Below are 14,311 nucleotides of genomic sequence, written 5' to 3' on the forward strand. Positions count from 1 at the left end.
GTTGATGTTTAATAAACCAAGCAGACACAGAACCAATAAAACTAACCTTTATTGAAAGGTGCATGTAATGGGTATTAAAATAATTATAAATCGGTAATAGTAGTTATAAAATGCATTCAATACAATAAAATCATTTGTAAAAAATTATTTGCGGTTGGCGGATGCCGTTCCAATCACACAGTCGTTTACTTTGCTGGCAAATCGCAGAGAGTTGAGGGTCTCTCCGAAGCTGTCCGCTTCCGGGGCAATGTTGACAAACATCAGACTGGAAACAAGTGAGGAGACAAAACAAAGGCACACGTTTGTTTTCCTCTGAATTTGGGATGCATGGAAGAACACCTACTTAAACAATAAAAATGCCAACAAGGATTCTCTGGCACAAATGTATCCAAACTGATTTTAAAAACAGGACTCCTACTCCTTTTTACTATTAGGCTCTTAGTAATTTACCACCTGTTTTCCATTTCTCTCCCACTTACGTTTTGCTGTTTCCTCCCAGGCACCCCTGAAGAAGGTATGTCAGTTTAGAGTTCCTGAAAGGAATGAAGCTATCCTGCAGACAGAAAGGGAAAGAGAGAGCGAGAGACTGGGTTAGAGACGTCACATAAAATGTCACATTTATGAAGCAGCTCTTTGTTTGGTGTCTGTGACCCACCTTGTTGGCCAGAGCTCCAATCACAATGCCCAGGTTGGTGAGAGAGCCATTGATGGCTGTCATCTCCTTGAAGCGTTCTCCCTGTGACTGGCTCTTCTGCACGCGCTCACTACCGGCCAGGTCCACCAGACACAGAGATGCTGCAATCAGAAGCAGTTTAGCCTCAGCCTCCAACTCATCAACATTCATTACACCTTTGAGAGTATGTTTTGGTATATAGAGTATGGTTTGTGATCTATAGGTTGTAATTTGGGGTCTTTAGAGTGTAGAAGTTATACTGTGTGCCCTGGACATACACTTGCACTTGACATCTCGCCCAGAGTTCTCGCCCTCAATGTCCAGCTGGAATACTGAGTGAGAGCGGGAGGAGTGGTCATTCATGAGTGTCCTGGCGGTGGAGCGATTTTGATTGGCCAGCGCAATCAGGTTGCACACCTGGAGGAGAGAAGGAGGGATAGTAGGAAAGGAGGGAAGAGAATAAAGAAAAGATGGTTAACATCTTTAATATTGAATTAGTTCACAACCAATACAAAACAAATACACCATCCAGGCTGGTGTTTTAGAGTGGGAATAGAGGCAAGTTAGCATACCTCATCCTCAGTGGTGACCTTCTGGTATGTGAGGTTGGTGACGGTGACCTCGTTGTTGTTCACCTTGCGGATCTCATGCTCAGGCCTCTTGTTGGGCTTGCCCGTGTAGAGTAGATCCCGCAGGGTCTCATTGTAAATCTCAACAAAGCTGGCCGTAAAAGTATACTAGGAGAAAACATGTTTTGGTATCCATTACTTCTACTCTACACTGAGATCTGTATGGCTCTGAAAATAACCTAATTGTTTATATTTATCTAAGAAACCAACCAACCTCCCAGCCCTGCTGTTGGAGACTCTTGGCAGCATTGAAGATCTGCTGGACAGCCCTGGGGATCACGCCCCTGCTGCTCTCTGTCTCATCCCCCTCCATAGTGAAGGTCTTGCCACTGCCGGTCTGGCCGTAGGCAAAGCAGCACACGTTGTATCCGTCCAAGGCGGACTGCACCAGCAGGTTGATTTCCTCAAACACCTCCTTCTGGCTGCAGGAGGGTCCAAACACCCGATCAAAGCTGAAGTTGTAGCTCTTCTGGGTTTCACTGCCACGGCCTGTGTGGGACTGGGGGAGGATAGCAGGTGGGATAGGGGGCAGAATGAGGTTATCTTCCATGACTATCATTCATGAAAAGTCATCTTGAAAAACATTTATCATTCCATCTATAAATGACTGAGCAGGTCTCCCAGTGTTGGAAGAGCACTGGTTCTCACCTCTTCAGTCTTGGCCAGAGTCAAGGACTTGTTGTCATGGACTGGGAGCTGGATGTGGTCCATTAGACCTCCAGTCGATGGTGGGCGCACTCTGCAGAAGACACGGATGTTCCCCTGCGCAGACCAGAGTGGAGAGGCAGACATGCTTAGTATGAGGAAGATCAAATTTTCTTTTCAGATCCAGTCATCGTGATCCAGGGGTTATGTAGCTTAGAAGGTGTAGCAAGGTAGGCTTGCCTTAAGCTCCTGGATGGCATTGTGGAGCTTCCTACGCTCCATCTCCCCAGCATGGAGCTCATCCGTCTGCCGAGCCACTGTCTCCTCCAAAGTACGCACCATTTCCTGGGCGTCCCTTAGGGTGATCTGGCAGCGAGACAGGCTGGAGCTCTGCACCGAGAACTGGGTCTGATCAAGAGAGAAAGAGGGGCAGTAGGACAGGAAGGGGAGTGGGGGGGTTTGGAAGTGATTAGAGGAGACACCACACAAGGGTATAACAGAAAAGGAACACATACAAACACACACACTAGTTCATAGGATGGTGTTCATCTTTCTAAAACTGTCCGGGAAGGCGTACATCTGTAATATTCTACTCAGGGGGCTACAGTGTGCTCCCTGGCAGCTGTGTGAGCAGGAAACGGTTCTGAGCTGTGACCCACCTGCAGGTTGTGGAGCTCTGTCTCCAGGCCGTCCCTGAGGCCCTGCAGGATCTGGTGCTCTGCTCGCAGGCTGCTCAGGCTCTTCTCCAGGGAACCCTTCTCACTGGTCACCTCCTCCAGCTGCTGCTTGACTCCAGACAGGGCTGACAGCTCAGCCTCATACTGGCTGAAACACAAAATCAGGGAAACATGGCCAGACACACACACAGAGATCTAGGGTTATTCTCTGAGTTTGGACACAAGCCCGTACATTTGCTGCATGTGTTGGATCCAGTATAGGCAGCCTTTCTGGGCAATCCTGTCTGCCATTCCACCAGTGGCCTACCTGATCTGTTTGTGTAATTTACTCAGCTCGGCCACCATCTCAGCCTGCTTCTGCTTGCTCTGCGCAACCGTGTCTTTCAGACCCTCATTCTCCTGATTCGCCAGCTTCACACGGCTCTGGTAGTTGTTGAGCTTCCCCTCCATATCGCTCACCTTCCCCTTCAGGTCCCATGCTGGCCGTTTGGACCCCCCTGCTGAGACTGTGCGAGAGAGAAGTGAACCAGACCGGGGTCAGCCACATGCATCCTTAGACATGTCATTGAGCCTCACGGAGGGGATCTTTGGCTGGCTGCAGTACCAACCTCCTTTGGCGACCGAGGCAACCGGCTGCTTCTGGACACCTGTAGAACAGAACGGAACATTGTGATGAGAGTGATGTGCCACCAGACCTAGGCTATTAGGCTTTGAGTACCTTGAAAAGCGCTATATAAATAAAATGCATTATTATTATTATTACTATTTATTATAGACACACAAACACAAAAAAAAAACTCACCCCTGGAGGGACCAACAGCCACAGTAGCAGCCCCTGTGGGCCTGATAGGTTTGGCTAAGAACCAAGACAAAAGACAATAACTTTGTAATTAATTCCCTTACGTTGGCGTCGATTGGCATTGTTCATCCAAATATAATATATATGAATGAAAAACAACTACAGGCGTTTTGTTAGATTTTACTCACCAATTACTGGTCGCTTAGGTGGAGGGACCCTCTTGGAGCCAATGACACTTACTGCTTGCCGTACCTTGACAGGCTCTGGCTCAACCTTCCTCATCCTCTTCTGAAGAAGAAGTATTTACATCGATGTTAGGATTCATACCATTTCAAATAATAGGCTAACAAAATACCTAGAATGTTCTTAAAGCTTAAGCTAAATTAAAATGTTAACCCTTAGCTACATTTTAGGCTTCTTAGCCAACTATGTGTCCGGCTAGATATTGTTTAACCAGAAAATACTCACTTGAGCAGGTTGTGAGTCAAGACTGCTCTCGGTGCTGAGGACCCTTTTTGCAGACATGACTGGCAGTTTGGATGTGTTCTGTAAAGGAATATATATATATGATTTGTGTATGAATACAAAAAGGAGTTGTCCTGTCTAAACAATCATAGATGTGAAAGGTGGCAATTTCGTAATCTACTACTAACGTAGCTGGATGTAATGAGATGATGAAAGGTTGAGATGAGTGTCTCTCGTTATTTTAACACTAGCCAGTTGAGTCTGGTACCCCAACTTACCTCCTTGTTCATCTTCCAGCTACTGACTGTACTGTAACGTGAGTTCGCTATGTGGCTAGTCTTCCTGTGTGAGGAAATAGAATAAACCGTCAGCAATTGTTTAAACTTATAGCTTAAACGTATGATTGTTTGTTTAGCAAGTACTACGCTAACTAGCCTAGTAACAGTATTATAGGAGCTAGACTCGTGTGTTCCTTAGCAAACGAATTGCTAGTGGTAGCCTAGTAGTACAGTACGTAGTCTATATTGGCAAGCCAATCTCAACTTAGTAAACAATACATAACAAGCCTTTTTACATTATGGTAAGATTCAGTTCTAGTTAGGTGTAGTACAGTACAGTTTATACAGACATAATCGCAGTGCCACCAATCGCTCGCAAACCAAAACAAACAAGGTATTTTACTTCAGGCCAATGACTGACTGTACAGTACTTACAGTTAGCTCTACTGAATGAACGTTGGCTCAGTCTTCAAAGTTATCACATTTTGTGCTAGGCTACGTACTACTGTACTGTACGGTAAAAATTGATGTAAAAAATGCATTGGATGTGGAATTTCTTATCACTATTGAACAAAGTTATTCTCTGATCAGCCTACCTGTTCCTGTAACTTCTATCTCTGCAGCCGTTTGAATTTGAAATTGAAATGTTTTGCTGCCGCTTCCAGATAGTGCAATGCCATTGGTTGACATCAATGAATCTTCTTCTTCTTCTGTTTTTTGTTTCACGGCAGTTGGCATCCATCAGATACTTTACTGCCATCTTATGGTTAACGACACACAATTCAGCTCTTGCCAAACCATTGTTTAGGCTTCTTAGCCGGCCCCACGGTGCAGCTAGTATATAAAAGAGACTAAATATATTAGAATTGTTTGATGAGGGTATTTTACATACTGTAGTGATCTGAATGTGTTATGTACCTACCTATCTGACTACCTATAAGTAATGATTTGCATGAATTAGTATTAGCCCATAATATTGGTACATTAGTCAAATTAACATCAACATACGTTAATAAGCGTATCACTAGCAGTGGAAATTATGTTGAGCCATCATTAAATTAATTAGATTATCGGTATGCCAATGTAGGATGATATTTTACAATAATAAGAGGATTGTAGATGTTTGTTCTCTAGTAATAAGACATAAGTCAACCATGTACCATGGCATTAGTGGTAATAGTTGAATCCTGAATCATGCTGCATTTATATATTTTTACAATAATTTGAGATGAACTAGACCGGATATCAAAACTCCGGAAGGGTACAGTGGAATCAAGCAGACGTACAAGAAGGGGGAGGGGGGGGGGGGGTAAGGAAAAAAAAGAAAAAAAAGAAACGGGGAAAAAAAATCGGTGAATCTGAGGGTTCGGGCGGATTTGGACTGAGTTTCCGAACTGTCCGGCCCAAGGAAGCTCCGGGCTTGAAAGGGAATCGCCTGCACCGGTAATTAACATCGAGCAATTACTCAATCGTTAATTATTTCAGTGTGTTTAGGGCAACTTGGACGAGCAGCCTCATTCCCCTGTCTCGACCGCCGGAAGTCTGCATAAAGCTGCGTCTCGCACAGGGCATTCCGCGTCGACGTTTTTTTCTCTGTTCGTTTTTTTTATTCGTGACTTTTTTTTTCTTTTTTTTATTTTCTCAGTGAGACGAACGGGGAGAGGGATGGAGGCTTAGGCATTTGGACATTTATGTTCTGAAGCGCAAGTTTTATTCTCATGTCATGACATATCAGTGAATATAGGCCGCATTGTAGCAACCTAGCGAACAAAAGCTGAAATTAATGGAGGCAAGTTAGCTTGGTAGCTACGTCCAGCTACTTTCACAGTTCCTTTAATGTGTTGTTGACAGTTGTTGGTAAACATCACTATCAGCTGTGTTGTCTATGGCAAGACTGGTATGAATGCGTTTTTAACGGTTTTGGCTAGGTTTCTATTAACGTTCACATCTGTGTGCTTTCCATCAAAATGGCTATTATGCAACCTTTGCTAGAAACTACCATTGTACAGCGAGCATAATTAAATGCCATACAACGTTACTCAACTGCTTGCAATCTGTAATGTAACGTAGCATGTTTTCTGGAATCTGCGTCGCACATGTTTTTAAAGGCTATTTATGTCGTTTTCACAAGGTTATGAGCCCGTTACCAATAATGGCAGACAATTTTGAGAGAGGGTCGGCTCATTTGCATGGATAAGATAGAAAACTATCATAACAGCTAAATTCATCTATACCAGCTAAAGCCTTAGCGCGTAACAAATACCATCTCAATAACTGTGCATGTGGGAATAATAAACTAAAAACCTGTACAATGGATCTCGCGCCATTCCTTTAGTGGGCGTTCTAGAAGTCCAAGATTGCCCACATTCTATCACAATGATAGCTTCTCTGGCGTAGTGCATGTGTTTCCTTCATCCTAATGCGTTACACAATCACATACTATGCTACACCCCTACCACCACTGAGACAAAATACAAGTATATGGCAAAATGCATGGATGATCTAATCTACAATGAAAGCTAGTCTATTTCCTATGATCTTGGGCTCCGTAACTGGAAGATATTGAGCTGTTGATCCAAACTCAAGAGTCACTTTGTGTCGACGTCACACCAGTTGAGATTTCACCTGGGTACTGTCAATGACAAAGAAGCCTGCCAAATACTCTGGTTGGTTGAGTCACCCTGGGGGTAGATTTTTTATTTGGGTGATGTGTTCTATTATGTCAGGGTACCTCAATCAATCGCATATAAAGTCATTTTGAAAATATTTTTAAAATCCCATCTGGTTGAAATGGGTACCGTCTTCCCTGATGCCAGATGAGGGGGTGTTTTCTAAGTGTGTTGCTTTTCAATTACAGAAATAATGGAAGATTCCCATTTCAACTCATCATACTTTTGGTCCCCCGTCCCTACAGTACAAGGACAGGTAGAAACCTTATTATTGGACGTCTCATGAAATACACATGTTGTCATCGCAGTTTAAAGACAACAGTACCTGTTTGCTCTAAATTATAAGCTTGTACCTATAGGCAAAGGAAGGCTAAAACATCTGAAACTATGATGCACATGTAAACTTGAATCCATTGGCTGTCTAGTCCACTCAAATGATCACCAAGTCCTCTCCCCACACTTCTCGCCTTTTCAACCCAACCTTTCTCTCCTCATTTTCCTTTGACATCTCACCCATGTTTGCTCTTGCTATTCCTGTCCCCCCCCCCCCCCCCCCCCCCTTTTGTCCATCATCTATCCTCCCTCCCTCCCTCTTCCCTCGATCACTTCCTCCAGATAGAGAACGCCATGTTCCTGAACAAGATGAAGGATCAGTTGGGACCGGAGAAGGGCTCTCCCTCCTTCTCCCACTCGTCCTCGTCCTCGCACTACCCTGCCGCCGCACACACAGGCTCTCAGGGTTCCGTTGCCATGGATGCGGGGGCGGGAGTCAGAGTGCCCAAACAAGAGGGGGGAGGTGGCCCCTCAATGGGTGGTGGCGGGGGACACCTGCATCAGCCACACACCTCCCAGAACATCACAGTGGTACCTGTCTCCTCCACTGGAATCATGACCGCAGGTGAGTCAACAAAAACTAAACACTCATGGTTAGTCTGTCTGCCTGCCTGCGTGTCATGTCTCAGCTCTGAGTTACATGGCTACATGGTGACATTTGTTTCTTGCAGTGTGATTCATGTGCCATCATATCTGCTACATGTTCCATCTCTCTCAAACATTGTTTCCCCACATGTCATTTGGTTAAGATTGTGTGTTTGTGGGTGTCTGTTCATGACGTGTATGCATGTGAGTGTTTACAGTCCTCACTAGGATGGTTATGGGTGTGTGTGTGTGTGTGTTGTGTAGTCAGGTGAGTCATGGTCTCTCTCTCCCTCCCAGCGGGGCTAGTGATAACCACTCCCCAAGGCACACTGGTCACCCCTCCTGCCTCCACACAATCTTTTGTATCCGGACCCCACGCCACCACCATGATAGTGTCCGCACTGCACCCCACAAACACAGGTAACCACTTCTGACCCTCAACCCTTGGAACCCCCCCCACCCCTTCCCAAATGACTTTTGACTCCTGGAGCCCTATCATAAACCAACTATGATCTCCTTCATGTGGTTCCTGGTGTGGCTGAAAGCTGCTTCTTAAAACTTGTCATACTCTTACACACACACTCACTCAAAGACACCCACACACTGCAGCACGCGCTAACCCCTTGCAGCACGCTGAGAGCAACCATTAACCCCTCATCCACCCCTCGCTGGGATGGCGGAACGGAGAGAGAGGAGAAGAGAGCTAGGTAGCTAGCTCCGTGTGTTGAGTGTGTTCTGCTCTTCTCTCGGTTTCTGTCAGAGAGCAGCCAGCACTCTTCTCTCTACTACTACAGCCACAGTGAGTACCCACCCATCCCTCCATCGACCCATCCCTCCATCCCCACTCTGCTCCACCACTGCCGCACTCAAAGGCCATAGCTTAGGCCCGCTCATCACCTCTCCAGCCTCTGTCATCTCATCCAAACCCACTGCGCGCTCAGCCCTTGACTAGTCAGACCTGGAGCTAAATCCAAGAACGAAATCAAATGCACTTCATAGGATACTTTCAATATTTGGCGTGTGCTCATTGGACACAGGTCTGCTTGAGTTGTTCGATCATTCTAATGGTTCTGCTGTGGTTTGGTGCTCCTATAGAGATCTTTAAGACACACTTCGCCCCTCTTGGAAGTATGGTTTCTGGTGTTTTTAATGTCGTCACTCTTTTGTCTCCTTTGTTCCTCTCTCTTCCCGCTCCCCCATCTTTCCTCCTCCTCTTCTCTCTCCCATTTCAGACAAGAAGGATGACGTGGTTATACCCCAGGTTGTCATGCCGACCCCAGGGAAGCGGGGCAGGAAGAAGAAGTCTATGATGCCCCGCGTGGGGGCTGCCCTGCCACCAGGGAGCGACGCCTTGATCCTGGCTCACCTGGCGGCTGGCGGGCAGGTGAGTGACGACGTCACGAGGGATGCATGCCGCACGGTCAAAGAACAGGAAATGGGGGGGGGGGGGGGGGAGTGAGAAAAGAAAATGTAGTAAATGACATTCACATTACCTACTGTTTCTCTCAGCACCACTCTGCCGACCCCTACGACCTGTCTAATGACGAGGATGACCACGGCAACAAAGATGGGACCAAATCTTACAGGTACGAGCAGAGCGGGCTTCCTCTTCGTCATGGTTACCAGCATCATTACATTTGGGCTCCTTTTCTCTCTTATTTTTGGGGTGTTATCAGCTCCTTCTATTTATCTCTCCCTCCCTCTCTATCCCTCCCTCTCTCCCTCTCTATCCCTCCCTCGCTCGTCCCCGTCTCCCAGGTGTCGGATGTGTGCGGTGACCTTCTTCAGCAAGTCGGACATGCAGATCCACGCCAAGTCGCACACGGAGGCCAAGCCCCACAAGTGCCCCCACTGCTCCAAGTCCTTCGCCAACTCCAGCTACCTGGCCCAGCACATCCGCATCCACAGCGGGGCCAAGCCCTACACCTGCTCCTACTGCCAGAAGACCTTCAGGCAGCTCAGTCATCTACAGCAGCACACACGGTACGAGTCACCCGGAATTCTGCTGGGTGGGGGGGTGGGGTTGGACTGTGTGTGTGTGTGTGTGAGTGAGTGTATAAGAGAGAGTGAAAGGGAGAAAAGAGACAGAGGGTGTGTGTGTTTTCTCATCTGTGGATGTAGATGTTGGCGTGTGTGGTCGCAGCATTCAGGCAGTTCCACAGATGAGAACTCAGGAGCTGACAGTCATCCCAAGTCTCCCAATAGTCATATTGAGCAAAACAGGGCCATGAAGTTAGATGTGTTATCTCTGTCTGCTTACTGTGTTGAAATGCTGTCGTCGTGTTTGTCGGAATCCGTCCTCTTTCAGTCTTGAACATTTTTTCTTGTTCTCATGTTTGTTGTTCTCTACTTGTCCGCCCGCCCATCTGCTTGATTGGGAATGTATTTCTCCCTCCTCTCTCATCCCTCCATTCTCTCCTCTAATCCTTCCGTCCTCTCATCTTATTCTTTCTTCGGTCGTTGGTCCATGTCCTCATCCCCTTCATGTTTTCTCTCTCATCCTACTCAATACATTCCATATGGGGTCCTACAGGTTTAGGCTGTTAGATTCAGTTTCAGGACAAGCGCTCACTCATTCACTGACCCACACACTACTTCATCAGTAGGACTACATTAGGCCACCCATGACCACTAGTAGGCCCCCTCAGATGGAGAGAGAGAGAGAGAGAGAGAGAGAGAGAGAGAGAGAGAGAATACAGGGTGACTGTGCCTGCTGCTGTATGTTTTCTGTTCTGTGTTTCTCAACTCAGACACAGCAACAAAAAGAGCACACACTACCTCAATCAGTCAGATTGTCATCAAGAACAAATATATAAACAAATCTCTCTTTCTCTCTCTACCCCCCTGTTCAGAAACCACACTGAGGGCAAGCCTCACAAGTGCCCCCACTGCTCTAAGTCCTTCGCCAACTCCAGCTACCTGGCCCAACACATCCGCATCCACAGCGGGGCCAAGCCCTACACCTGCTCCTACTGCCAGAAGACCTTCAGGCAGCTCAGTCATCTACAGCAGCACCACAGGTAACAGCAGTGAGCCCCACACCTCTAGAGCTCTGAAGAGCAGTGAGACAGCTCTGTAGAGCAAGGAGACAGCCCTGTAAAGCAGAGACAGCCCTGTAGAGCAGAGACAGCCCTGTAGAGCAGAGACAGCCCTGTAGAGCAGTGAGACAGCCCTGTAGAGCAGAGAGACAGCCCTGTAGAGCAGTGAGACAGCTCTGTAAAGCAGTGAGACAGCTCTGTAGAGCATTTAGACAGCTCTGTAGAGGAGTGAGACAGCTATGTAGAGCATTTAGACAGCTCTGTAGAGCAGTGAGACAGCTCTGTAGAGCATTTAGACAGCTCTGTAGAGCAGTGAGACAGTTCTGTAGAGCATTTAGACAGCTCTGTAGAGCAGTGAGACAGTTCTGTAGAGCATTTAGACAGCTCTGTAGAGCAGTGAGACAGCTCTGTAGAGCATTTAGACAGCTCTGTAGAGCAGTGAGACAGCCCTGTCCTCATTGTCACCACCACCTTCCTTTGTCCAGTCTGCTCCATTTTGATTTATTTCCCTTCATTGCCTTTCCTTCCTCCCTCTTGTCTATTGCTCTGTAGTGAAGAAAATTGCCTTACTATAAGGAAGTCTTTAGGTCACACGTGGTTTCTGGGAAATGTAGTTCAAGTACCGTCTTTCATCTTTCCAGGATCCACACTGGTGACCGACCGTACAAGTGTGTCCACCCAGGCTGTGAGAAGGCTTTCACCCAGCTCTCCAACCTGCAGGTACTGCAGCACAGTACCACAGAACATCTTCACAGTCTTTCCAGACGTTTTTCAAATCCTTGTTACAGTCCAAATCCTAGATCTGGTTATCATCCCCTCGTTGAGTCTAAATGGTATCAAGATGTATCAACTTAAGGTAACATGTGAAAGAAATAACCTATTGCTGTCCACCCTCCACCAGTCTCACCGCCGGCAGCACAACAAAGACAAGCCGTACAAGTGCCACAACTGTAACCGTGGTTACACGGACGCGGCCAGCCTTGAGGTGCACCTGTCCACTCACACGGTCAAACATGCCAAGCTGTACTCCTGTGGCCTCTGCAACCGCTCCTATACCTCGGTAAGCCTGCCAATCAGCCGCCACGTATGGAAATAGATAAGGTAACTCCTCAGAGGAAGGGGGTTTGGGAAGTGTCACATTATGGGATAAGGAGATCGTGTTAGGTTTTGAAGACTAATCTTTCATGTGTACTTCTTCCAGTAGCTGCATTAGTAGTTAACCTCAAGGTGACTACAGAGCTTCATGAAGCTACTGTCTCTGTAAGTGGCTGTGTTAGTTAGATGCTAGAATGTTAGACAGAATTCCCTACTGATGGATGAAGTTGATGGTAAAAGCTTTTAGTGGACGAATAGGTTGCAGTTTCCTTGTGTAACTGACAGCTGTGGATTGTATATTCCCATGTGCATTTGTGACCATAGCCTTGATGTAGATGTGTGTTTGTCTGCCCTTCCAAAGTGCAGTCTTTAAAAGCTGCACCCTAGTAATGTTTTTCATCATACTGAGTGCAGGCTGCAATACATATCCCAGTCTAGCCTGAATGAATGAGAGCGTCTCCTCTACCTTGCAGGAGACGTACCTGATGAAGCACATGAGGAAGCACAACCCAGACCCCCTGACAGTGGCGGCAGCCGTGGCGGCACAGCAGGCCCAGGGCCAAACCCCTGGAGGCGGGCGGGGCAGGGGCCGCGGACGGGGTGGGGGCAGGGGCGGAGGCCACGGAGGGGCGAGTCAGGTGCCGAATCAAGCCAACCCCAACCCACCTCCAGTCAGCTACCAACAGACGGAAGGCGTGTCGTGTCCGTTTGATTTGCACCAGTACAAGACGGTGTCTGCGGGGGAGATCCAGTACAAACCAGTTAGCGTGGCTGAGCTGGTGGCACACAAGGACCTCTGTCTCACTGTCTCCACCTCGGCCATTCAGGTGGAGCACATGAACTCCTAGACGTTGAGATGGAAGGTGGAAGGGTGGTGGGGTGGATGGACAGACCGAAGAGGAGAGCAGAAGAGAGGGATGAACAGATCAGAATGGAGGGGTGCAGGAGAAGGACAGAATGAAGGAGAGGAGAGACAGAAAGGATCACTGAGGTGGATAGGACTAAAGTCAATCCAAAAGCGACACTGCCTTGGAGAAGATAAATGGACAATGGAGGTCCTAATCATGTAATCAAGATGAGCCAAACAAAGGGGGGGGGGGGCAAAGAGACAAAGAAAAGGATCATGGGCTCTGGTTTAACGTCCAGTATTGAACGAATGAGACAGACTGTTTTAGAATGCACTAAAGGAAGCAGAGGGAAAGGATTAGCTTAATCAAAGGGGAAGGGCAAACGGACAGAAAGCACTTGAGGAAGCCTGTATTTTATCTTTGGTTTTTCCATCATTGTCATGTTGAGTTGTATATCTTCATATGTACGTATTTTTCTACCAATAGTGTAATGTGTGAGCGATGAGGAGGAGCGGCAAGAGAGAGAACAAGAGAGTGAGAGAGAGTGAATGAGGGAGGTAACGTGCTGGAGAACATCTTTAAAAAATAGGCTTTTGTATTAAAAGAACATTCATTTTCATCATTTTCTATCTTCCACCTAAAAGAATGGTTGCTGTATTGCAGAAGGCCACAGGAAGATGGTAGATGAAATGACTGTCAGGTACTCTTTAACAAGTTGTTTTTTTAAGCCTTTCATACAAACTATTACTACCTTCGTTATAATAATTGTATGCAATTGTCAATGTAATCCCATTGTTATCGCTGCAAGGTTCCTGTAAGTAAGCTATCTTGTACATATATATATATATATATATAGATGACTTTTTTCACTCATAAAAGGGAAGACTGGTCTCTGTAAACAAAAAAGAGATATTCAAATACGTATGAAAAGAAACAAAAACAGATCATAAAATGTCAAGGTTGTGTTCCAGATCCAGTGCATAACGGTCACGTTTCACAGATTGCTGCATCATTAAATCATTTGGATGGGGTTCAAACTGTCCAGCATTAGAATGGATTTGATGCTGATCTGGGCTGAAATGGCCAAAGAGCCTTGTGTATGTGAGATCCAATGTGTCCATTGAATCAATGGCTTTAGTGAGGTCTTACCAGCACAAAGCAGTTGGGAAACTCCTGATCTCCACAAATCTGGACACCGTGTTGGTCTTTGCAGAACTCTGTCTAAATGATGTTACTTTTGATGTTGGAATCTATGCAACATGACTGCAGTGCAGGCAGGTTACAACCATTGGCCATTTTACACGTGGGCTATCTCTACACTGCTATCTAATCACGGAGCTGCATTTGGCCCAGCAGGCTCCTGAGTGGCTGGTTGTCTTTATGTATTGTATTTCATGATGTCTTTTGAAATAACACATTTCTCAATATTCTTATTAATGTCGTTACTATTGCTCCTACTACAGTCCTTCTAATTATTAACTACCCCAGGTATGCTACACTTGCTGTATATGCACAGTACACATGTTCATCTGAAGAGACACTTTCTTCCTGTATGAATAATAAAGTTTGAGACAGTT

General features: G+C 46.4%; 2 protein-coding genes across 5 annotated transcripts; one reads left to right on the forward strand and one right to left on the reverse strand.

The window, feature by feature from the left end:
• Positions 1–32: 32 nt before the first annotated feature.
• kifc1 (kinesin family member C1) lies at positions 33–4,854 on the reverse strand. 2 transcript variants are annotated; one of them, XM_084696155.1, is made up of 16 exons: positions 4,763–4,854; positions 4,167–4,230; positions 3,892–3,969; positions 3,612–3,711; positions 3,427–3,480; positions 3,233–3,271; positions 2,932–3,130; positions 2,607–2,772; positions 2,188–2,355; positions 1,951–2,064; positions 1,517–1,801; positions 1,246–1,410; positions 952–1,090; positions 656–795; positions 480–553; positions 33–265 (listed from the first exon to the last, which is right to left on the reverse strand). In XM_084696155.1, the coding sequence occupies exons 2-16, from the start codon at positions 4,176–4,178 to the stop codon at positions 145–147; spliced, it is 1,854 nt and encodes a 617-aa protein (XP_084552281.1). In that variant the 5' UTR covers positions 4,179–4,230; positions 4,763–4,854; the 3' UTR covers positions 33–144. The 2 variants fall into 2 exon arrangements, with proteins under 2 accessions (XP_084552281.1, XP_084552282.1); XM_084696156.1 differs by lacking the exon at positions 4,763–4,854 and adding an exon at positions 4,602–4,756.
• A 614-nt stretch (positions 4,855–5,468) lies between these two features.
• Positions 5,469–14,311, forward strand: znf384a (zinc finger protein 384 a). Of its 3 annotated transcripts, none has more exons than XM_084696157.1 (12): positions 5,469–5,609; positions 7,024–7,091; positions 7,451–7,733; positions 8,051–8,173; positions 8,514–8,552; positions 8,986–9,137; positions 9,263–9,339; positions 9,512–9,736; positions 10,606–10,773; positions 11,433–11,511; positions 11,693–11,851; positions 12,360–14,311. In XM_084696157.1, the coding sequence occupies exons 2-12, from the start codon at positions 7,029–7,031 to the stop codon at positions 12,732–12,734; spliced, it is 1,743 nt and encodes a 580-aa protein (XP_084552283.1). In that variant the 5' UTR covers positions 5,469–5,609; positions 7,024–7,028; the 3' UTR covers positions 12,735–14,311. The 3 variants fall into 3 exon arrangements, with proteins under 3 accessions (XP_084552283.1, XP_084552285.1, XP_084552284.1); XM_084696158.1 differs by lacking the exon at positions 5,469–5,609 and adding an exon at positions 5,657–5,955; XM_084696159.1 differs by lacking the exon at positions 8,514–8,552.

The sequence above is a fragment of the Hypomesus nipponensis genome, chromosome 4 (genome assembly GCF_054491055.1).
Source record: "Hypomesus nipponensis isolate SF chromosome 4, ASM5449105v1, whole genome shotgun sequence".
In the NCBI taxonomy this organism is placed as follows: domain Eukaryota; kingdom Metazoa; phylum Chordata; class Actinopteri; order Osmeriformes; family Osmeridae; genus Hypomesus; species Hypomesus nipponensis.

Excerpts from the sequence above, each read along its gene's own strand:
- kifc1 (XM_084696155.1), bottom strand. Across the intron at positions 3,272-3,426 it reads GGCTGTTGGTCCCTCCAGGG|GTGTCCAGAAGCAGCCGGTT; the intron begins GTGAGTTTTTTT and ends TCTGTTCTACAG. Across the intron at positions 266-479 it reads CTGGGAGGAAACAGCAAAAC|TCTGATGTTTGTCAACATTG; the intron begins GTAAGTGGGAGA and ends ACTTGTTTCCAG.
- znf384a (XM_084696157.1), top strand. The coding sequence starts at position 7,029 with ATGGAAGATTCCCATTTCAACTCATCATACTTTTGGTCCCCCGTCCCT. Across the intron at positions 7,734-8,050 it reads CACTGGAATCATGACCGCAG|CGGGGCTAGTGATAACCACT; the intron begins GTGAGTCAACAA and ends TCTCCCTCCCAG. Across the intron at positions 10,774-11,432 it reads CATCTACAGCAGCACCACAG|GATCCACACTGGTGACCGAC; the intron begins GTAACAGCAGTG and ends TCATCTTTCCAG.